The sequence below is a fragment of the Ochlerotatus camptorhynchus genome, unplaced genomic scaffold (assembly GCF_037179485.1).
Source record: "Ochlerotatus camptorhynchus isolate MF236.1 unplaced genomic scaffold, CSIRO-AGI_Acam_v1.1 ptg000631l, whole genome shotgun sequence".
In the NCBI taxonomy this organism is placed as follows: Eukaryota; Metazoa; Arthropoda; class Insecta; order Diptera; family Culicidae; genus Ochlerotatus; species Ochlerotatus camptorhynchus.
The window spans coordinates 1,205,558-1,229,311 of NW_027041110.1; the positions used below are offsets into that span (position 1 = coordinate 1,205,558).

Sequence of the window (23,754 nt, forward strand, 5' to 3'; positions counted from 1 at the left end):
CTGCAGTACGAAAAGTGCACGATTTCTCAGTGTTGATTTTTTTTGCTGCTGCTGCAACTTGGTTAATTCAATTGCATACTTTATGCAAATGTGATTGCTTGCAGTTGCACCCTGCTACTTGCTACTGATACTGCCAATGCAGTGAGCACTTGCTTTAGATCACAAGAGAAGGATGTTCATGCCTGTGAGGCAAAACCTTAGACCAGCTTTGTCGGTGGCAACCACAAATGTGTCACTCATAATTGGCAACTGCATTAGAACGGTTTGAATTAAATCAATTTATAGAACAATCCGATCGAAAGAGTTGACCCGATGTTGGCATCACTTATTCGATAAGAGTTATAGACACTGGAAATCTTCAACCACAACCCAGATTGAATAAACAGAAACCGCATGTCTGGAGTGGCTTGCTGCCAAATCTGATGCCAGATATGCAAGTTTTTGATCTCTGTTCTGAATTGTCAGCTCATCACTCAGCCGTATGATACATAATAATACATATTGGTGAGACACTCTGGAGTTCAACTTAATCCGGCTAGAGGAGGGGAAAATTTGCAATTCCAAACAGCGTTTTTCATACGTTTGGAAAGCATGCATGGTCGGCAAAGGCGTGTGGTCAAGCTGTTGATAGAAATACATAGCTTTATGAGAGCATAAGTGACTAACAGAGCTGCAAGCATTGTCATAGCTTTCCGTTTGGGCATAGTGGTTCCATTTGTCAGAAGGAGCAGTCATGAATCAATTTTAAGAATTCATCTTCGTCCTGGTTTTGACGATGTTAGTCGAGATTTTGCCTACTCTTAACTTAGTGTGCTTTGAAGATCTTCCATAGTTATTAATTCAGAGTTTTTAGTTTGTATATTGTGTGGCAAGCACAATGATATTCGATGCCCATAGACTTGGAAATAAACTGAAATAATCAAATAAACAAATAGGTACTACTGTGGGGCCTCCCTTAGCTCAGTCGGCAAAGGTGCAGCTATAAAGCAAGACTATGCTGGAGAGGGCTGAATTCGTTTGCCGGTCCGGTCTTGAGTGGAACAAATTTTCGACTTCCCTGGGCATAGAGTATGATTGTACTTGCCACACAATTATAGTAATGCAAAAATGATACAGGCTTAGAAATCTCTCAATCAACAATTATGGAATAGAACACTAAGTTTAGGGCCAGCGTAAAGTTCTAGTAGGGACGTAATAAAGCCAAAAGAAGAAGACTACTGTCACCATTTTCGAATGAGAAAACAATCATAGAGATATTCTACAAAATCTGATTAATTTCATTGTCATGACAGAACGTGACAATGTTGTGGGCATTGCAATGAGCATATGCGTTTATTCATATTTTTGTTGCTTCTGCCATGAAAATCCTTAAGATGCATCCACTCTACCGATTACATACTGTGTCATGCCTAAATTAATCTAAATCAACAAGAAATGATGTTGTCAAAGCCATATGAGCATTAATCTCACGACTACTTGAACGTTGGAAAATTACACATTGTTTATGATAGGTTTTTTCTTCTCGTGATAGTGAGAGGACAATGATCCAAGTTTGTGTTGGAATTCGGCCATTTTGACTGACGCCAAGCTTTTCAAAAAGGCGTATCCGATGTTTTCCATAAATCGTAGCACGAAAACGTTAATCGAAATGACGTCTGAGACAAAGTTTTAGGAAACTAGGGGTGTCACCTTTTCTGAAAAAAAAATGCACACTGAAATTAAATCATTTCTTTTTGTTAAAAAATAAAAAAAAAATATTTTCAACTCAATTCAATTCCATAGTTTATCGTGACATCCTTTGATCGTCTCAGTTCGATCACTCGGAGGTGGAATTATCTTCCAATCAAAACGATCATGATGCGTATCACTGGGATTCGATACGAATTTGAACAGCACACGCTCACAACAACAGCAGCATCTCGGTTAGCGGCAACAGCAGCAACAGCACGAGAGAGCGCGTTCGTTACTATGTACTCTTTGCCGCGACGATGACGGATGGTCATATCAAATTGTTTTAAAGAGAGACACCATCTAGGCGTTAGAGTCCGTGATTACCGTGAAATGCGAGCCCTCGATATAGGCTTCGATGAAAAGAAGAGCAGCTACTGCTTCTTTTTCGCAAGCATGATAATTTCCTTCCGGAGTGGTAAGCTTGTGCGAATAGAAGCCTACAGCTCTCCCCCCAAGAACGCGTTATCCACTGAGTTGCACCCACCGCTTTTTCTCGGAGGGGTTTCAACCAGTCGGTCTGATTTTATGCATGTGAGTAGTGCAAAAGGAGAACTAGACACTCGCAGAAAATCAGAGCGCTTGGTTGAAGACCCACCGAGACAAAGCGGTGCGGTGGGTAGAACTCAGTGGGTAACGCGTTCTTCGGGGAAAAGCTGCATAACTCTGCGTAAGGATCCCTGCAACTGCCACGTCACTGACATCGGTTTGAATCGTGAATTCGTGGGTAAAATCTAGGCAGGAGAGTATTGCGGCTGAGATAAGCTTTTCTTTAATTAAGTTGAAGGCTTCTTCATCTGCCTCATTCCATCCCAATACCTTTGACTTTGTTTTCAAAAGGTCGTTTAATGGAGAGGTTCTCCGCTGAAATCGTCTATGAATCGGCGAAAATTATTTGCCATCCCTAGAAACCTGCGTAGTTTCGTGACCGTTGTTGGTCTTTCGTAGCCCTTTATTACTCGGACCTTTTCCGGGTTAGCCCGGAGACCTTTCGTTGATAGCAGGCAATTCATTCACTCCGAACTTAGACTTTCAAATATTGATTGAAAGGTTGGCCTCTTTAAGGCGCTTAGCTACTTCATGACGGAGATGCATGTGATGCTCGAGCGTCTCCGATACGATGACGAATCGTCAAGGTATACGAATCCCGTTCGGCTCTAACTCACCATGTTCGAGGACGCGGTCCATGAGTCCTGACAAAGTAGCCGGGCTATTCACTAAGGTGAATTGAAACATTACCTTGCCCTGAATGCTTAAAGCAGTGTACTGCCTAGAACTGTTCTCCAAAGGAATTTGGAGGAAATTTCGGACAGGTCAATCGTACAACCAAAGAAGCTCAGATTCCGTAAATATGATGGGATCAGGCTTGATCTTCAGAGGAGCCCCACCATCCGGTGTAGCACATTCCTGAATGGTTGGCCAGATTCTGAATCTTCGCCAAAAGTCCATGCTTGGAATACAGTCTTCAGACAAAGTTCTAACCACTAGAGTTGAAATGAACTTGATATGAACAGCGAAGTTGAAAGGGATGGATAATTGATCCAGAACCTCCAGTTCTAACCAATTCGCGGAACGAACCACAGTGGGTGGTTTAAATTTCTGGTTGTTTAGTTTAGAAAATATACTTTCCATGATCAGGGTAAGCCAGCTACCAGAGTCAAACAACCCTTTTGAAGGAATAGCGTAGATTTTTATCTTTGCATAATGTCTATTATTGTGGGTATCGACTAATGAAATATTGAGAACCTCAGATTCTTCATCCGAATACAAATCTCATTGAGCAGGTTTCCTGAATTCCGGAAGAGTGACATCTAACATCACCGACATATCGATGGGAAGGTAGATATTTAAGCTGCTACGCGTATGGACGGTGTGCGAGGAGAAAAACAATTTGATTTATTTTAAAGAGGAGCGCTAGACTGGTCATCAGTTTTTCAAGAAAATCTCAAAAACGGTTTATGATATCATCTTGAAATGGTCACTGAATAATAAATAGCGGAAATAGCTTATAAATTTCCAAACAAACAAACAAAAACCCTTTTTTTTCATAAAAATCCATGATACAGACGATAATTTCCACAGCTTTTCTTTTGAATTTTCTTTAGTGGTGAAAACTTTCATGAGAAATTTGGTTCGAACTGTATTTTTTATCAATAGCTGATTGGCAAATCAGCTATTGATAAAAAAAAATTGGCAACCCTGATTTTTTTGGAATTTAGTTTTATTAAAGACTGGAGCGCGCAAAAATTGGTTGACATAAAAAATCGTTTCTTTCAGTCAAAATTCATATCACAAAAATCTTCTTATTTTTCTTTTGGTAGTTCAACTCATATATGTGGAAATGGAATGGAAAAAATGTTCGTTTATTCTTTTGGTTTGCCAAATCCAAACTACCGTACCTTCCGCTTAACCCCTTCCATTAAAATTTGCACAGTGGTCTCATAGACCTTATTCGTCGCCGAATGCCAGTAATATTTAAACTGCTGCTCGTTTTCGATGGATTTATTAGTTTTTTTGAGATTCCGTTTGACTGTTCGATAGGACGGATTTCTGGGCTGTTGGAAGAGTTGTGGTCTTTTGGTATCACAACCACGTTGTTCGCATCGTACCACTCGATTGCCTTTTCCCCATAGTGGTAGCTCTCCAAGTCCGGCCAGAACAGCACAGGTCTATTATGTTGCTTTAGGAATGGTAGCTGCCGCTTTTTCAGGCACACCTGGATGTAGATTTCTTGATTGATGGTTCTCGTTGTACTGAAAATGCCGCTTTTTAGACCACACGTGCATATCGCCTGCCAGACGAGATATTTTTTCGGGAACCTCGATAGTTTGATGGGTTTGAAAATTTCAGCCACCTTCCCTTTTCCTGATGCGGTATAAAACTACTGTCCCAGAAGCTGCTTGAAATCCGCCTTCACATAAGTTTCGTCGTCCATGACGACACAGACACAGTCGAACTTTGTGAGCAGATTCGTATGCAGCTTTCGGGACCGCGGCTTTGCCGACGTGTTTTGTTTGTAATCTCGGTTCGCCACCTTCAGCCCAGCACGTTTCTTGGCCCGCTGCACAGTAGTATGGGAGACATTGAGCTTGCCAGTGACGTCCCGGATGGAGAGGTTAGGATTCCGCTTATATTTCACCGACACCTTCTTCGTCGTCGCTGCCACGTCCGGATGACGATTGCCGCCGCTTCCAAGCTTCTTGGCGGTCGACAGACGCTCTCCGAACACTTTTAAAACGTTGGTCACGGTCGATTTGGCCACATCCAGCAATTTTGCCAACTTGGCGTGTGTGAACGTCGGATTCTCTTGCTGCGCGAGCAAAATTTTGACACGCTACTCCTCTGGACGAGTGCACCGATGAATTTGAGTTCACTCACTCGAAAAAAAGTGACACAAGCTGCGGGCAATGTTTACTAATCATGAACACTAAATGTTCATTATTCATTATTCATGAACATTTAGTGTTCATGATTAGTAAACATTGCCCGCAGCTTATGTCACTTTTTCTCGAGTGAGTGCACTCAAATTCATCGGTGCACTCGGCCCTTGCTTGGACGTCATTTTGAAAACTGGAGAGCAAACGGTGAAAACTAGTCATAGCAACCATTGTATATACGCTCAACTTCCAAATGCAGCATTTCAGTTTTTTTATGCATTTTTAACAGAAATACACCAATTTGAAGTTAACCAATTTTTGCCCGTTCCAGACTTTAAAATATCCATGAACTCTACCTATGGGTGAAGTTCCATAGAAATCGAAGACCCTTTAGCCCAAACCTGTACGGTAAGTCATTAAAATTATTAATTAATTGGCGATTTACACTGAAGAATCGGTTATTTTCAAAACCTTATAATGAAATAATTGCATCCTTGAAGTGTTACAAGACTTTCAGCATCGGGTTTAAATCTCAGATGAATAAAATTGCGCGGAATTAAGTGCATTAATGAGTGGAATTACAAACATCGCACAAAAGTTTTCAAGGCAAATTTTGAAATAGCAGTGTCGATTTTTTTCAATCTTGTATTTTTTAACTAAAATACGATAAAAAATCTACTAAATGATACATCAGACGGTAACTTTTCTCTTCATACAGAGTTTTTGCAGAGAGAATACTTTACTTTCACCTTAGATGCGCGGAATAACCCACCTTCACGGTAGGTCGGTATAAGTGACTATAAGTGAGCTCATTAGTAGACGATTCAGTTAACTGACGGTGACTGTAGGATGGACCTCTCTCCCTCTCTAATGTGGTAGTCATTAATTACTATCAAACATTGGTGAGAAAGAGACATTTCTCCAATAGCCATCGGTTCAGTACTGCCTCATCGACTAATCAATTGATCTCGTTGAATTTTGGCTAGCAATCTTAGGATGGAACCAATTTACTGCCTCCGTTGCATTGCTTTTATTTGTGAATGGAACCTAGTTATGAAAATGGAGACCTATATATATTTTTTTTGTTATCTACTTTAAAGCATTAAAATATACAATAACGGATTACAGACACAATAGCACGCATCAAACTAACATTTGACTTGGCACTGATGAGTGCTTGCTTCACCGGAGGGCGAAGCTAGAGTAAAGAAACCCAGCAAAGCTCTATACAAAGTTATGATACTGCAAACAGAGATGTAGTGATAGTGGAAAAAAGATTCTAAGAAATTCAATAAGTTAGCAAAAAACGAAAGCATCGAATGAAAACTGTTGATAAGAATTTTGCAGATATTTTCTACACGCAACTAGTGGAAACGACACTACAAGTTGTTGATTTTCTCCTCCAGGAGTTTGATGATTTTTTACACTGTGATACCGCACTTTGGTAAGAAAAAGATAGACTATGAATGTAAAAAGAGTTAAGGGACCCGGATAGGACAAAGTTTGCCGGATGCAGAAACCGGAAAACTTCTCCGATCCATGGACACACATTACCCAAGACAGAGAGCGAAACACAACCAAACGCTTTACTACCGCTGCCATCCCATTTGGGAGGCAGCCAACTAGGAACAAAAAAACAAAACTATCGAAATCTAGAGAATCTATCCTATAGTTTTAAAGTTTCAGTAAGCAGAGAACTAGATGTTTTATTTATTAGTCAACTTTCTTTATCGCTAGGATAAAAAGTAGAGCGTATTTTCAAAGCTTGAATCCTTGGTTCTCTAGGAGAAAGTGGTGGAACTACACTTACGCGGCAGCGGAAACGGCAGCCAGTTTTTCGGCTGCTTCCAGTTTGGATCTGGAGTTCACAATCGGTCGACGGGTGGTGTGATGGTGGTCGGGGAAACATTCGCAGAAGAAGCACAAGCACATCGAAGAGGGCACAGAATTGGTCACCCCCATTCACACGTACGCACACACGCATAGAGATACAGATTGCGAGGGAGTTCGGTGATGTGGTGGTGATGGGTTCGTGGTCGGGGCCGTTTATTTTTATTTTTTAGGTTGGTTGGGTTGGACGGTTGATTGGTTGGTTGGTTGGTTGGTTGGTTGGTGATGATATACGAAAAGAAAGGAAATACAACAACAACAAACAACAATAGTTAGTAAATGTGGGACATAAATGTGTGATATATTTTGTTGGTTATTTTACGATCCTAGGATATTTGCCATGTAGCATATTTTCTTTTTTTTTAAGTATGTAATTTGTGAAACTGGTAGATTAAAGACAGCTACAATCAGTCGATGCTATGCATTCGTAGAGGTACATCTTATGCATGGTTTCATTACAAAATTGCATGTTAAAATAACGCAGCGTTAAATAACAAAAAATTATAACAAATACAACAAAATATTTATAAAGATAAAAAGTTGGTATCTGGAAAATAAATGTACAGTGTATCTCAAAATTGAGCGTACAGCTGTCCGTACATTTCAGAAAAAAATCTGTACGAGCACTACTGAAAAAGATAGATTTCAAAAATTTTGGTTGCTGGCTCATCAACCATTTATTGGTTATCGGTAAAGCACTGGGCTTATTTGGATGAGTGTGTGAGAATTTAGATCTATTTTAGAGAAAAATAAAAAAAAAACACACACTTTCTTGAAATACAATGAGCCAAACATATGGAAATTTTGCGGATCTGTAGTCATAATAATGATCTTCAAAATGCCGCTAGTTTTACTAAAATCCGCCTACTAGAAAAAGTTGAAAATCGCCAATTTTACTGAAAAAATAAAGTACAAAGCTATACTGATAAATCAATAAATAGTTGTTCAACCACTAGCCGAGATTTCAAAAATCTATCTACTCACAGAGATACACTGTATATGAAGATAACTGCTTCAAATTTGCTGAAAACATCAACGGTAGAGGAACCAAAATCTAAAACATATTTATTTTACAGGAGTTAGTTATTTTTCACTGGGTTCATGGGTAGCTAATGCTTCTTCTTCCTGGCTTTGGCACTCTTACAAGAGCTTATGCATGCTCCCAAGCTAGTGCTCTTTGAAGCACTTCAACAATTAACAAGAGCTTTCTTTGCCAACCAATGCATGAATTTGTATATTGTGTGGCAAGCAGAAAGAAACTTCATGCCCACGGAAGTCGAGAACATTTTTTACGCGAAAGATTCCGGGGACCCAATAGAGTAACTTGCTTGGTGGAATTTACGGTAATTAACCAAGTAAATTAACTACTCATTAGGGTCAAAGCAAAGATGTTGTCACCATAGGGGTCTCCAAGTGTCATACAAAGATGGGGTACAATACCAATGGAAGTGATCCGTTTGATTATAATATATAATTAAAGTTTTACTTAGTTCGGAACATCGCAACTTGTTTTAAATCTCGGATCTCCAAAAATTTCAATGTCCTCGAGTATTGCTGTATTGCTAGTGCTGCCATCGTTAATTGAGACCTGGTTGCTCGCTTAATTTCCATATGAGCGCTTCCAACCGCCTTAAGGGTTAAACAATTTACGTTTCTTTTTATTTTTCTTAAAATATTGGGGAAGATATCAAAAATCGAAAAACTGCGTTTTTCAATTCTTCTGAAGAAATTTTACGTATATTTTGATAATCTCATCATGGCACAAAGATAAACTAAAAAATATGCATAAATCACCCTTTCGGTTTTGTTAAGTTAGAGTCCACATTTTTTTTGATAATGAGATAAAAATAAAATTTTAGATAATTAATTTTTGCAGGAATCTATGAAAAATACTGACTTTCTAGGATTTTTGATATGTCTTTTCAATATTTTTAGAAAAATCAAAAGGTGTACTTTTTTCTGGACGTTTTCCTGAAATGCGTGTATGTACCACATTTCCCGAGAGTCCATACTTGTAATGTAGGTACGTTTAAATTCATATAAGCACAATTTATGTCCCTCTAATCGACACTGCGGTATGAGTATGGTTTGTTTATACTCAACCCGCCATAAAACTTACAAATACTTACAGGGAAAAGAGTCATTCATACAATCTTATCAACTCGTGTTGTTAACTATCGAGTTTGAGGCGCAAAAAAATATTCTTAAACTCGATGTACATCCAGATCCTAACCTTGATAATCTAAGCCCTCAACCACTGTTACATCCCAACATAGTTAATTTACGTTGTCAGATTTGTTTATGGCCCTTATGCGACAAATCAAATCACATGCCAATTGGTGAGAATTTTCCTAAAGTTGTCGAAACTTCACTAAAGTTCGCAAAATCTTGCAGATATTTGTTGATCGGACTGAAGATCCCGTATTTTTCCTGAAATTCTCGGAACTAACCCAAACTTCACGTGACTTCTGCATATTATTTTTTAGCATTTGTGAAGTTCTATCGACTTTTCGATGATGCCTGGATTACCTTGCACCCCATTATTCTTCCCTGAAGTTCTCAGGAATTTCCAAAAATTTTGTGGACTTTCAGAGATTTGCTGGACTTCTCTGAATTTCACAGAATTTCGTAAAAGATCCCACAGTTTTCCTGAGGCAAATGGAACTGTCTTGAAGTTCTTTGAGTATGCTATCGGAGTTTCCCTGAAAATCTTCAAACTTTTTTTTAAACTTCTTTGGATTTTCCTGAAGTTCCCATAATTTACTAGATATTCCTGGAATTTCTCTTTAGATACTGTGATTTTCTTAATATTTTTGAATCTTCTGTTGCGTTCCCGTTATTTTTATTGACTTTCCGGTGCTTCTCTGCAGTTATTGTAATTTTACTGAAATTCTTGGAACTTTTTGGAAGTTTTCTGGCCTCCTGTGAAGTTCTCTAATCTTTTATTTCTTTGGAGTTCTTTGGACTTCCCTTTTTATAATGTGTTTATTTTCAAGGCTCATTTGCCGTAGCTTTGCGGAGCCGATATACATTGTTTAGATTACACAATTACTTAAAAATTACATTAGAAAAGCGGGGGCCGAATACTCGCGGCTATCTAGAGGCTATGGATAACAAATTGTAATAAATGGATGGCATGGTAGGGATTGAGAACACAAGGTTTGGAGAGCAATGTGCTCTTGATCTCGAACTAAGCGACATAGTGATAAAAAAGAATGACATGGGGGTACACCGATGAGGAGCAACTCTTTGAACTTTCCTGACAATATCAGAATTTACGCGGTTCCAAGATTGTCACTGAAGTTCTAAAAAATTTAAAGAAAATTCATGGAACCACACTGAATTTATAGGAACTAGTTGTTCTCCTCCCTTAGCTCAGTCGGTAAAGGCGTAGCTACAAAGCCAGACCATGCTGGAGGTAGCTGGGTTCGATTCCCGGTCCGTTCTAGGAATTTTTCGGGTTGGAAAATTTCTCGACTTCCCTGTGCATACTTGCCACACAATTATACTAATGCAAAAATGATACAGGCATCGAAAGCTCTCAATTAATAACTGTGGAAGTGCACCTAGAACACTAAGTTGAGAGCACGCAATAAACTAATATGCAATAAGCAATAAGCTTGAAATGCCAACAAGAAGAATAAGTAATTGTTCTAGATCTTCAACCTTGAAAAAAAAATGATTAAAGAATAATCGAAGCTTCCCTAGTTATTGTTAGTACTCTAAAGATCTAGAATTTTCTTTAATTCCTCTCTTCCTTCTCTAAAATGTCAAAACTTCTCTCAATATGCAAAATGCCCCAAAAATCATCCTGGGATTTATAGAACTTTTCTGATGCTCTCGGAACGTTGCTGAAGTTTTCGAAAATGTGTTGAGGCTCTCGGAACTATTTTAAAGTTCTTGCAACATACTTGAAGTTAATAGAACTTCCCTAAGTTTTTTAATGTTCCCTGACGCTCTGGAGCTTTCCTGATTTTCTCGAAATTCTCCTGCCAAGAAATTAATGGAACTATCTTGATAATTCATAGCCGGCGCCGGTCGTGTAGTGGTAAGCGTGACTGCTTTCTCGCCATTATGGGTCTGGGTTCAATACCAGCCGAGGACGGTGGGATTTTTCTGAGGCAGCCCATGTGTGTTGAATGGGTGCGATATTCTACGCAGGTGTGGAAGCTGCCTTTCTGCACATTCGATTGCAGTCAATGGATGAAAATCGATGTCCATCGGTGATTGGCACTATATTGCGGAACAGAGACCGACGTTAAATAAAAGAAAGAATAACTTGATAATCTTAAAACATTCCTTTATTTCCCTTGTCTTCTGTAAAGCTTCTAATATATTTCAGAAGTTTACTAAAATTCTCAACATACGTTAACAGATCTTTGAACCACCTCATTAGTCTGGACTTACTTTAAGTTCTCAAAACTTCCCTCCAGATATCGGAACTGTCCTAACGATTTGTCGGCTTGTTGAAGCTCTTGGAACTTGTTTGTTTTTTAATATTCTCAAAATTTCCACAAATTTTTTGGACTCCTGTGAAGTTTTCTGGACATCCTTCAAATTCTCTAGATATCCTAGAAATTCATAGAACATCTTGAAAGTTCCTGCATCTTTTCTGAAGTTAATGAAACTGCCTTGAATTTTTCGAATCTTCTCTGAAGTTCCTGAAATATCACAGAAGTCTGTTGATGAACCTCCTCTAAAATTCTCGGAATTTACTTTCAATTCTCGTAGCTGCTATTAGGTTCCTACAATTTCCGTAAAGTTAATGGGGCTGGACTTAATTTCTTCAAGCTTCATTGAAGTTTTTTTAACCACGCATAAGTTTTAACAATTTTCCTAATACACAGTTCTCCAGAGGCATCGCTTAAATTTTTAAAACTTTTTTAAGGTTTCCACTATTTTCCTTAACTGTCCAACACTTTTCTAAATTATCCTGACATTCATGGAATTTCTGCTCCCAGTTTTACGTAGCTTTCAAAAGATCTAAAACCAACTAAATAATAAAACTACTGTATAAAAGTAAGGATGAGCTGAACACAAAGTTTCTTCAAATAACAGTATCTACAACTGTGTAGAAGGTTTCACCATGATATAATCAGAAATGAAATGTAAAACTTGAATTTAGTCGTTTTAAGAACCACCCTATTTGCAATTTGTTTCAAAATAAAGGATTATTAAATGCTATAGCTTCATTCAAGACATGTTGGTAAAAATAGCAATTTATGGGCCAAAATACAGCAATTTTATGGAAAAAAGTTATAGTGAATCTTAGAACTTCGTAACAATTAGTAATTTTGTTCCTTATCGATATGGAAAAAAAATATAAGGAAAAATACTGATGTTTCAGTCCACCCTTTTGGCGAAATGAAAGAAAAAAAATAGGATCTTATATGTTTCATTGTGAAACACAATGACGCAATTGTTACGGAATTCTAAGATCCACTCTCACTTTTTATATTTTAATGCTGAATATTTATTTTCTCCTAATTTTCATTCCTGGACCACTGCACAGTAAAACATTCTTATTCGGTTGCATATTTATAACTACCAACTACACTCAATTCTGTTGTAATGTGATTTTGATTTGTTAGATGTTGTCCTCATGCAGGATGGCTACAGTATTTCTATTACCTACCACCGTATTTTCATTGATTTTTTTTATTTAGATTTTTTGAAACAAGTTGTACTAAATTTGGTCGCAATCGATCGTAACACGATCAAAAACAATCAACACAAATCGCTTGAAAACAGAATTGAGTGTATTATCAGGTATTTCAGCGTCTGAGCTTTCACGTGCAAACTGAATCCGTTTTCATTAATCACACGACACCAGCAGAGGTACATACTGTGTATGTAATATTAAATACAGTAGCTTTGAAGACAGTCAGTGAATTCAGAAATGGTTCTATCTTCTGCTGCGAGCAGACTAGGCTTAGTGAACCGAGAACTGCATGTGAAACATTTTGTCACGGTTCACTGAAATGATTATTTTAATGAATCCAATGTTTATTCGATTGATAAATGGAGAAGAATTAAACCTATTTACATGAACGGTTTTTCAAAACACGATTTAGATAACATATTCTAATTTCTTCGTCACGTTGGTTCTTTAACAGTTGAATAAACATCAGATTCATTGGAAAATCACACATTTAATTAAGCCGCAATAGAAATTTTCCGGTGCAGCCTCGGTTCCACCACCCAAGTTTGGTTCCACCACCCAAGTTTTGGCCAAGTTAGGCGAGAGGAGTGAGAGACTAGAGTTGCTTATGTAGACGGAGCTGGTGAAGAAACAAAATCATAATTTTTTCAGTGTTATGTGAAATAGGTACATAAACGACGTGTGATAGGCAGATATGCACATATGCGTGAGAGCTTGAACTATTCCAAGAATAAAAGCACACGTTGAAGCTACCAGCTGAAAACGTTCCTTTGGGATCTGGGTACGAATAATCTTGAGCAAATATTTTACGATGTACTTAACTTTTTTTAGGCGATGTGGTAAAACAATATTTCAGACGGCAAATGAGACCTGATTGTGTTAACATAAATTACGAGCTTCAAAATGAGCCCAAACTCCCTTTTTTCCCAATTAAGACCATCAAGTGCAATCATCATCAGAAAAGCTGTACCTCTGTTCCCCTCACTATCAATTTCTGCGCCCGGCAGACCCAGCCACGCTAAACTGACAAAAGTTTCCTTCCTCCGAGCATAATGAAGGAAGTGGCTTTTTATTTGTCCCACTTCTTTACAGCCAAGACAAGTCATCTGTCAATATTTTCCGTTGCTTTTGCAGTGCAAGGCCATCAGAGAGACCGGCGGACGCGGGGACCGACCGAACGAAACGAGCTGGGGACAAAATTGAGCTTCCTTAAAATGTCGTTCTTCGTCATCGTTTCCGCCATCGTCGACGCCGTCGTCCGTGGCAGAGTGCATCTCATTATGATGCAATTACTTACAGCCACAGAGAGCGCCGAGCATAGGCAGAGGCAGACCGTTTGTGTGCAGCTGACTCTCGTTCCCGGCTCGCTGGCTGGCATTGCTGGGAAGACCCTTAGCGATGGCGGTGGTGGTTGCCTAATGAATCACTTTGGGAAATTCACGGCGAAAAAGTGCTGCTCGCTTCGCCACAAGGGAATTGTCAGGATAAGCCGATGCAATGGGTGAAATTAATTATGACACTGCATTTCAGTTTTTGCCTTGCCGGCAGGCGTTTACAGTAAAAAGCGGTAGCAAGCGGTTTGGAGCTGTGGTTACGGAAAATTACTAGGAGACAATGAGGAAAATTTTAGAATAAATTATGTGCGGTCGGTGGCTTTGCGGCGAGCGAGGTAAATGTCGAGCGAGATTGCAACATTTTTTGCGCATTGTAATTAGATTAATAAGACGGGGGACATGTTTAATTCGGTGTTGCAGCATCGTTTTTGATGGAAGTTAGACTTCTAGTTGTTTAAAAATTGAATCAAAGATTGTTGAATGTAGACATTTTTAGTATGTTTTCCGGGATATGTTTTTTGTTGATCTTGTTTTCTGTACTATTAGGCGTGATCAGAGATTTTATGCCTCAGAAAATCCCGACGGTGCCGATTGGGATTGAACTCAGGCTCTTTGGAGTAAGAGGCCCTTTTTTTTCCTTTGATTTGTTTTCCGTCGATCTTGTTTTTTTTGTGCACCAATGCTACCGACGCCAGGGAGGCAGCTCCCACACCTGGACCCTACCACCTATCGACCCATCAACTCATGAACCGGGGACCAACGGCTTTACTTCCCTTCCGAAGGAAGGCGTGATCAGAGATGTTATGCCTCAGAACATCCCGGCGGTGCCGACTGGGATTGAACCCAGGCCTGCTGGGGTGAGAGGTAATCACGCTTACCACTACACCACCGGCGCCGCTAGAGTGAGAAGCTCTGCTTACCACTACACCACCAGCGCCACTATAGACATTTTCTTATTAAGATATAAATAATTTTGAATTTTTGAAACTTTATTTTGAAACTGGTTGTATTTTCAATTAGGGGAATTTACGTATTCTCGGCAACCTAAGCATCGACCTTCTTTCTATAGCCTTTTTCTCTAAGGAACGCACACATATGCAGTATTGGTTTGTTTACATTCTTTTGCTGCCAGCTGCTCTAACAATTTCAGTTGAAAGAATTGTCAAAAACTGTTTTGAAACGCTTTTACAAAGCTCCAATCTTCTCTAGTGAGAGCGAGTATTGTCGGCAACCAGTTTTTCTTCGGCAACCGTTCCATTTGAACTGCATGTAAATCTGCTGTTCTATTATCGGCAACTCGAAATCAGCTACAATTTGTAGTGTGTGTGTGTTGCATTTCAAGAAAACCTTGCTAGATTGCTTTTTCTCAGTGGTAAAAATATAGTCAAATTGAAGCTGAAAGCATAAAGAATCGTTTGCATGCATTCAGCGAAGCGTTTTCGTTGTTCCAGTGAAAATAGTGTTTCAATTTGGGTTGCCGAAAATAGTCTGTCATGCCAAAGCCGTCATTTCTCCTAATTAGCTATGAAAATTTGAAAAAAAGTTGTTCAGAATTGCATGATTTTTTAAACAATATTCAATAACAAATCTCGAAAAACTGATCAAAACGTTAAAAATTTTACTACGGTCAAGATTCAAAACACTTTCAGGAAGTGACATTTTTTCTGGTCAACCTGGTATTCCACCACTATGCGGTCATGCAGCGGAGCTTTAACTATGTTTTCCTACGCAGAAAAATGAAATGTCAACACGCATTCACTTGGGGCACTTCCGGGCAAGCATGGGAGAACTAATTCACTCACGTGAGCATCACCGAAACAAAATTAGCTATCCTTGGCTGCTAACAGATTACTGAAGAAGTGTAAATTCCATCAAGCAAGTAACTCAGTTGGGGTATCAGATAACGATACCGATTCAAATCTTTCGGGTTGAACATTTTCTCGACTTTCCTGGGCAAAGAGTACCATTATTGTGATTGCCAAACAATATACAAATTCATACATTGATTGGCATAGATGGTTCTCAATTAAGAACTGTGGAAGTGTACCTAGAACACTAAGTTGAGTGTTGGAAAAACACTCGCTACCGAAGCCTTGAAGAAGATGACGAAACTGGAAGTGCTTCAATGAAATAGCATTGTAAGAGAGTTTTTTAAAATTAGCGATTCATTTAAAATTTACTTAGAACTTTTGGCCACATTTATGAACTTCTTCTTCTTCTTCTTCTTCTTCTTCTTCTTCTTCTTCGCATTTCAAGCTTATTGCATATCGCATATTAGCTTATTGCGTGCTCTCAACTTAGTGTTCTAGATGCACTTCCACAGTTAATTCCACAATTAATTGAGAGCTTTCGATGCCTGTACCATTTTTGCATTGGTATAATTGTGTGGCAAGTCCAATCATGCTTTTATGTCCAGGGAATTCAAGGAGAAATTTTCCTACCCGAAAAATTCTTAGACCGGACCGGTAAGCGAATCCAGCCACCTCCAGCATGGTCTTGCTTTGTAGCTGCGCCTTTACCGCCTGAGCTTACATACTTACTAGTTTGCTTTGTTTTATGTAATACCCAAATGGGAAACAATATTTGAGACATTCAACATCGGTTTTTGTGCAAACATTATATAAAAAATATTGTTAACGAGTAGTTTAAAAATATGACCTAAAGTTGATCATTTACAATTTTTGTTAATTTTCAAGTGTTCATAGTTTAAAAAATTTCAAAAGTTTTCATTTTAGATGATTTTTTTTCGCGAACAACATTTAATTAAATTGAAGATATGCTTTTTGTGGTAGTTGAGTTTTTAACACTTTTTTGTGCTTTAACTATTTGTTTGTATTACTTCTGCGTGAAGTTAACGATTTTCATAGTTGAACATGCTAATTTAAAATAACAGGTTAAAGTGGTAATTTGTATACGATAGATGAGGAGATGATCTTTTCTTGTGAGTTTTACTCAAAATTACAAAAATAAAATTACTGCGTATATTTTTCCAAGGCTTTTTCTTAGGCGACTTTTAGATCAGAAGTGGCGTTTTCGTGCTACAATTTATTGAAAAATGCTAAAGCCACCATTTTGATAAAAAAAAAATACAAAATGTTACTTGTGTTGTACAGTGGCTGAAGGCAATTCCCTCGACATGGACTACTTTTGTGGCCAATCTGGTGGCTAAACTTCAAAACGCAACGGAAAACTGCATGTGGAAACATGGTTCAAGGAGTTGAAAATTCAGCGGACCTAATCTCACGAGGATTGTTACCAGAGGAGATTAGTAGCAATGAAGTATGGTGAGAAGGACATTCTTGGCTTAAGGAAGAGCAGGGTAGTTGGCCAGCCAACCTGTGGAAAGGGTCACAGAGGAAACTGAGGAAGAAATTCGCAGATCCTCAGCACACTGCGCGCAACCAAAGCCTGAAGAATTTGGAAAATCATTTGTCAGGAAGTTTTCGAGCTTCAGCAAGTTAGTTAGACATACGGCTTATTGGTTAAGATTTACGGAAATTTAGCAAAAACCAAAGGGAAGCGTAGTGTTCAAAGGTTTTTTTTAATGACGGAAGAGATTAGCAGGGCGGAGCATGCTGTCATACGGTGCGTACAACGCGAAGAGTTCGAGCAAGAATGGATTTCACTGATCAAGAATGAACCGACAACAAGGAGCTCACCATTTCGTTGGTTCAATCCACAGTTGTCAAGGAACAACTTGATCCGACTAGGTGGACGACTACAACATTCCGTAGAAGCTGAAGACACCAAACACCCTGTTGTACTTCCAGCAAGGCATCCTTCTTCTTCTTCTTCTTGTTCGCATTTCAAGCTTATTGCTTAGCGCATATTAGCTTATTGCGTGCTCTCAACTTAGTGTTCTAAATGCACTTCCACAGTTATTAATTTAGAGCTTTCGATGCCAATACCAATGCATGAATTTGTATATTGTGTGGCAAGCACAATGATACTCTATGCCCCGGGATGTCGAGAAAATTACCAACCCGAAAGATTCCCTCGACCGGTCGAACCCGCCGCCTCCGGCTTGGTAATACCGTGCCTTTACTGACTAGGCAAGGCATCCGTTGACCAGATTACTTTTCCATCATTACCACCATAAACTTATACACGCCGGACCACGGCTTCTCTTAGCAACCGTTCAGCAACGCTAATGATCGTTAGGAGTTCGAAACGTAGTACGTGAAGTCGTACACGATTGCTTACGGTGCTTTAGAACTAAGCCCAAAACGATTGAACAGTTCATGGGAGAACTACCGGCATCCCGTGTCACTGTAGCTCGACCATGTTCCAAGACAGGAATCGATTACTTTGGACCCGTCTACTTTCGACCTGGTCCTCGTAGGACAGCAGTGAAGGCATATGTTGCATTGTTCGTCTGCATGTGTACGAAGGCAGTTCATCTCGAACTAGTAACTGACCTTTCAACGGATCGATTTCTGCAGGCGTTTCGAAGGTTTATTGCCAGAAGAGGACGTTGTACCGACGTCCATTCCGATAACGAGACCAACTTCGTAGGATCCCGTAACCAACTTTAACAATTGTTCGAACTTCTCAAGCGCAAGGACCATAAGGATGAAATAGTGTGGGAATGTAACTTGGAAGGAATAACATGGCTTTTCAATCCGCCGAGTGCACCACATTTCGGTGACCTTTGGGAAGCGGCCGTCAGATCTGCAAAAAATCATTTGCTGAAGGTTTTAGGGGAAACCGTTCTTTCATTCGAGGGTCTTAGTACATTACTAGTGCAGGTCGAATCATGCCTAGACTCCAGATAGCAAGTTCGATAGAAGGTTACTGGACCGAATTTGTGTTTTAATTAATGAGTTTTAAAATAAATATTTTTTTTTTTTTTTATAATTACTTTATTTGTACAGGCTCAATCGAATAAACTTTACAGAGCCGAGTTATCCTTTGCGTTATACATTATTGCTGTCTTAAATTTAAAGTTAAAGGAACTGGACCGAGTACTCGCGGTTGTCTCGAGGTTAGTGGAGATTTACAATTTTTTGGATGGGAAAAGGGAAGAAGGAGGTTTGAAATGTGGTTTACGATACAACTATTTAATTAATCCTAAAGCATGAAATTATTTCTATTCATCTTGAAAACAAACATTGAAAAAAAAAAACCCACACGTACAAAATACAAACTAAGCACAAGGTTAATCAAACTTACAATCTAAGGTTAATATCCTTAAAGTAAACATATATGAGTTTCATAAACTCCAGATCGCGTCTAGCCAAAATATCCCGAACTGGAACATTAGGTTGTCTACCTCGAGCCCGAAGGGAATCATAAAAATGTGATCTGACTCCACGATACTCCGCACAAGACCAAAGGATGTGATCAGCGTCCTGGTAACCTTGTCCACATTCACAGAGATTGCTGTCTCCCAACCCCACACGGAACAAGTGAGCGTTTAGACAATAGTGATGGGACATGAGACGAGACATCACGCGTATGAAGTCTCGACTCAAGTCCAACCCTTTGAACCATGCAAACTTCGACACCTTAGGGATAATTGAATGTAGCCATCGTCCCAAGCTCCCTTCACTCCATTGATGTTGCCAGCTAACGAGCGACTGCTGACGATAAATAGAGAAAAATTCACTATAGGCGATCTGTCGATCATAAATGTCGCCTTCCATAGCGCCCACCTTCGCAAGTGAATCCGCCTTCTCATTGCCCAAAATTGAGCAATGCGAAGGGACCCACGCGAAGGTGATGATGAAAGAGCGCACGGATAAAGTACTAAGCAGTTCTCGTATTTTCAAGAGAAAATACGAGAAGTGCTTTACCGGCCTAATGGAACGGATAGCCTCGACAGAACTGAGACTATCCGTAAAAATAAAGTAGTGGTGTGGAAGAAGTGAAGCAATAGTTTCCAAAGTGTAGTGAATTGCTGCCAGTTCAGCCACATACACAGAACAAGGAGCTTCAAGTTTTCGAGAGGCGCTATGAAATTCATTAAATACACCAAAACCAGCAGACTCCTCTATTAGAGATCCATCTGTGAAAAACGTTCTTGCAGAATCAACATGGCCAAACTTTGCAGCGTATAATGACGGAGCAATCATAGGACGATGATGCTCTGGAATTCCGCGGATTTCCTGCGTCATAGATAAATCAAAATTCACTGAATTGCCGAAATCGGAGAAGACTACACGATTGGGAATATTTCTTGAAGGGCTGACATCCTGTGTTAAATATAGGTAGTACAAAGTCATAAAATATGTTTGAGGATTTAGCTCCAGAAGCTTCTCAAAGTTTTCGATCACCAGTGGGTTCATTACTTCGCAACGGGTGAGGAACCTCAGAGATAACTCTGAAAAACGGACGGATAGTGGCAACATGCCCGCCAGCACTTCGAGACTCATAGTATGAGTCGAGTGCATGCATCCTAACGCGATACGAAGACAACGATACTGGATCCGTTCCAGCTTGATGATGTGCGTTTTAGCTGCCGACTGGAAGCAAAAACTACCGTACTCTAAAACCGATAAAATCGTTGTCCGGTACAACGTCAGAAGATCTTGTGGATGGGCTCCCCACCACGTTCCGGTAATTGATCGAAGGAAATTGATCCTTAGTTGGCATTTTCGTCTCAGATACTCAATGTGGGATCTCCAGGTGCATTTGGAATCGAACCAGACCCCGAGATATTTAAAAGACATGGAATGAGTGATCGGTTTACCCAAAAGTTGAAGCTTCGGTTGTGCTGGGCTATGCTTCCTAGAAAAAACGACCAACTCAGTTTTCTCCGTGGAGAATTCGATACCTAGCTGAATAGCCCAAGTAGACAAATTGTCCAAGGTATCCTGTAAGGGTCCTTGCAGGTCAACCTCTTTTGGCCCTGTGATAGACACTACGCCGTCATCTGCAAGTTGTCTCAACGTGCAATTGTCACTAAGACAGACATCAATTTCTCTAACGTAGAAATTGTACAAAAGGGGGCTTAAACATGAGCCTTGGGGGAGACCCATGTAGCTAAATCGAAAAGCTGTAGAGTTTCCATGAGAAAAGCTCATATGTTTTTCTGACAGCAAATTGTACAAAAAATTATTCATTAATGGAGACAATCCACAAGCGTGGAGTTTCTCTGAAAGAACTTCAACGGATACTGAATCAAAAGCCCCCTTGATATCCAAGAACACAGAAGCCATTTGCTCTTTCTTAGCAAAAGCCAACTGAATTTCCGAGGAAAGCAACGCGAGACAGTCGTTCGTTCCCTTGCCCCTACGGAAACCAAATTGAGTATCTGAAAGAAAGTGGTTCGTCTCAACCCATTTGTCGAGGCGAAAAAGGATCATTTTCTCCATCAATTTCCGAATACACGACAGCATCGCGATGGGCCGATACGAATTGTGATCCGACGCGGGTTTATCAGGCTTTTTAATGGCTATCACCCTCACTCGTCTCCAATCGTCGGGAACAATATTGAGCTCCAAGAACTGATCGTACAAGTTCAACATGCGCCTCTTAGCGACGTCTGGGAGGTTTTTCAGCAAGTTGAACTTGATTCTATCAGATCCCGGGGCAGAATTGCCACACGAAAGGAGAGCGAGTGAAAGTTCGACCATTGAAAAAGGCTGACTGATTTCGTCTACCGAATTCGCGGTTTCGCGAGGAATCAACTGCGACGGCACGGAATCCGGACACACTTTTCGCGCGAATTTAAGAATCCATTGATCCGAGCATTCCTCGCTTTCGTTGTTAGTAGACCGGTTACGCATTCTTCGCGCCGTACTCCAAAGCGTATTCATAGACGTTTCGCGCGACAATCCGTCTACAAACTGCCGCCAGTAACCCCGTTTTTTGGCCTTGATGAGGCTCTTGAGTTCGCGTTCAAGAGATGTGTATGCGTCGAAATGCTCGCGTGTTCCGCGTTTCCGAAAAAGTTTAAACGCGTCGGACTTTTTACGGTAAACCTCCGTGCATTGTTGATCCCACCAGAGCGATGGTGTTTTCTTACGAATAGACGATCGCGGCACCGGTCGTGTTTGAGCTTGAAGTGCGCTGTCGACGATGAGATTAGAAAGGAAATTATATTCCTCCAACGGCGGAAGCTCTTCCACTGACGATACTGTATCGTCTATCGCGGATTGGAACTTAGTCCAATCAATGTTACGGATTCTGACGAGTTGAACCCACTGGCAATCGAAATTTTGATCGGCAGATGATCACTACCGTGTGGATCCTGGATTACATGCCAAGTGCAATCCAACGATAGTGAATTGGAGCAAAAGGTGAGGTCTAATCTGCTACCATTCGAGGATGGACCAGCCAAACGTGTTACTTCTCCATTGTTAAGTATTGTCATGTTGAAGTTGTCGCAGAGATCATAAATCAAAGTAGAACGGTTATCATCGTACAGCTCCCCCCAGCCTGTACCGTGGGAGTTAAAATCTCCCATGATCAACCATGGAGCGGGAAGTACCGCACATATGTCGAAAAGTTGTTTGCGATTAACAGAGACTCTAGGAGCAATATATACAGAAGCAATACAAAGGCTCTTACCTTTAATGGTAGCCTGACATGCGACAACTTCAATACCGGGGAATTCGGGAAGATTCACTCTATAGAAGGAATGGCACTTTTTGATCCCCAAAAGTACCCCTCCTCCACGTGAATCCTCACGATCCAATCGAATAATGTTAAAATCATAAAAAGGAAGATCAATTTCTGAAGAGAGCCATGTTTCACAGAGGGCAAATGCATCGCAATTATTGTTATGGACTAAATACTTGAACGAATCTAATTTCGGAATAAGACTTCGACAATTCCACTGTAGAACAGTGATCAAATCCCCGACCTCGTTTGGAAAATTATCCATCGAAGGAGATGATAGCTGCAAGAAGGGGCCATTTTGAAGTCAATTGCTTCAAGAAGGATTTCACAGTCGGAAGCAATGTGAGGACAATGCTTTTCAGAGGATCAGAAATGTTGAGGTATTTGAGAATACCGTCCACAATGTCATCAAATGAGAACAGCCCAGATGAAGAAGGGGTTTCTGTTCTTAAAATTGGGGCATCAGGGGTTTTGGATGTCCCCGGAAGAGGTGGAAAATCCTGGGTATAATCAGTTCTGCGGAATCCAGGAGGAGTAGAAGTCTCCTTTTTTCCACCACTCCTTGATTTGGGCAAGCTGATTTGGGGTTCTTGATCTGAAACTTTCCGCGAACGGATGCGTTTTCGGTTCCGGGCAGAACCTTCCGGAAAACTGAAAGAAACTCCCTCCTCAGCCAAGTCAGAGCCAGACTCGTCATCTGACAAAAGAGCGAAGGGATTTGTCTCGTTGGTCGATGGCTTGGCTGTCTTAAGCATTTCTGCAAAAGACCGCCTGGAACGTTCCTTAAGGGAGCGTTTCATTTTGTCCCCGAGCTGTTTGTACGCCGGGCACGACGAGAGAGCATGAGGAGGAGTTCCATTGCAGTACACGCATTTTGGTGCAGTAGCTGCGCAAGCGCCATCCTCATGCTTCTCCCCGCATGTGGAGCAGCGTGCCTTGTTGCCGCAGTGGGAGGCCGTATGTCCCAACCGCTTACAATTCTGGCAGTTCATGACCCGAGGTACAAACAACCGCACAGGAAGACGAAGTTTTCCCAGCTCGATGTATTGAGGAAGGGCAGATCCAGAAAAGGTCACCCGAAACGAGTCTGTGGGGGTAAAACTCTTTTTACCCTCGCTGAGCGATACTGACTTCATTCTATGAACGGCCAGTATCTTTACCGGAGGAAGCAAGGGGTTCTTGAATCGGCCAACCGCTT

The 23,754-nt window shown here is 40.3% G+C and overlaps 1 protein-coding gene across 10 annotated transcripts in view; it reads right to left on the minus strand.

Moving 5' to 3' along the window:
* Positions 1-23,754, minus strand: part of KCNQ (KCNQ potassium channel) — a 462,308-nt gene that overhangs the window by 239,828 nt on the left and 198,726 nt on the right. Inside the window, exon 8 of one of the 10 annotated variants that reach the window (XM_065237546.1) lies at positions 6,916-6,963. The exons of the other annotated variants lie outside the window; for them this stretch is intronic. Within the exon in view, the coding sequence (XP_065093618.1) occupies positions 6,916-6,963 (48 nt within the window). The remainder of the gene's footprint in view (positions 1-6,915; positions 6,964-23,754) is intronic. 10 annotated transcript variants of the gene reach the window in all.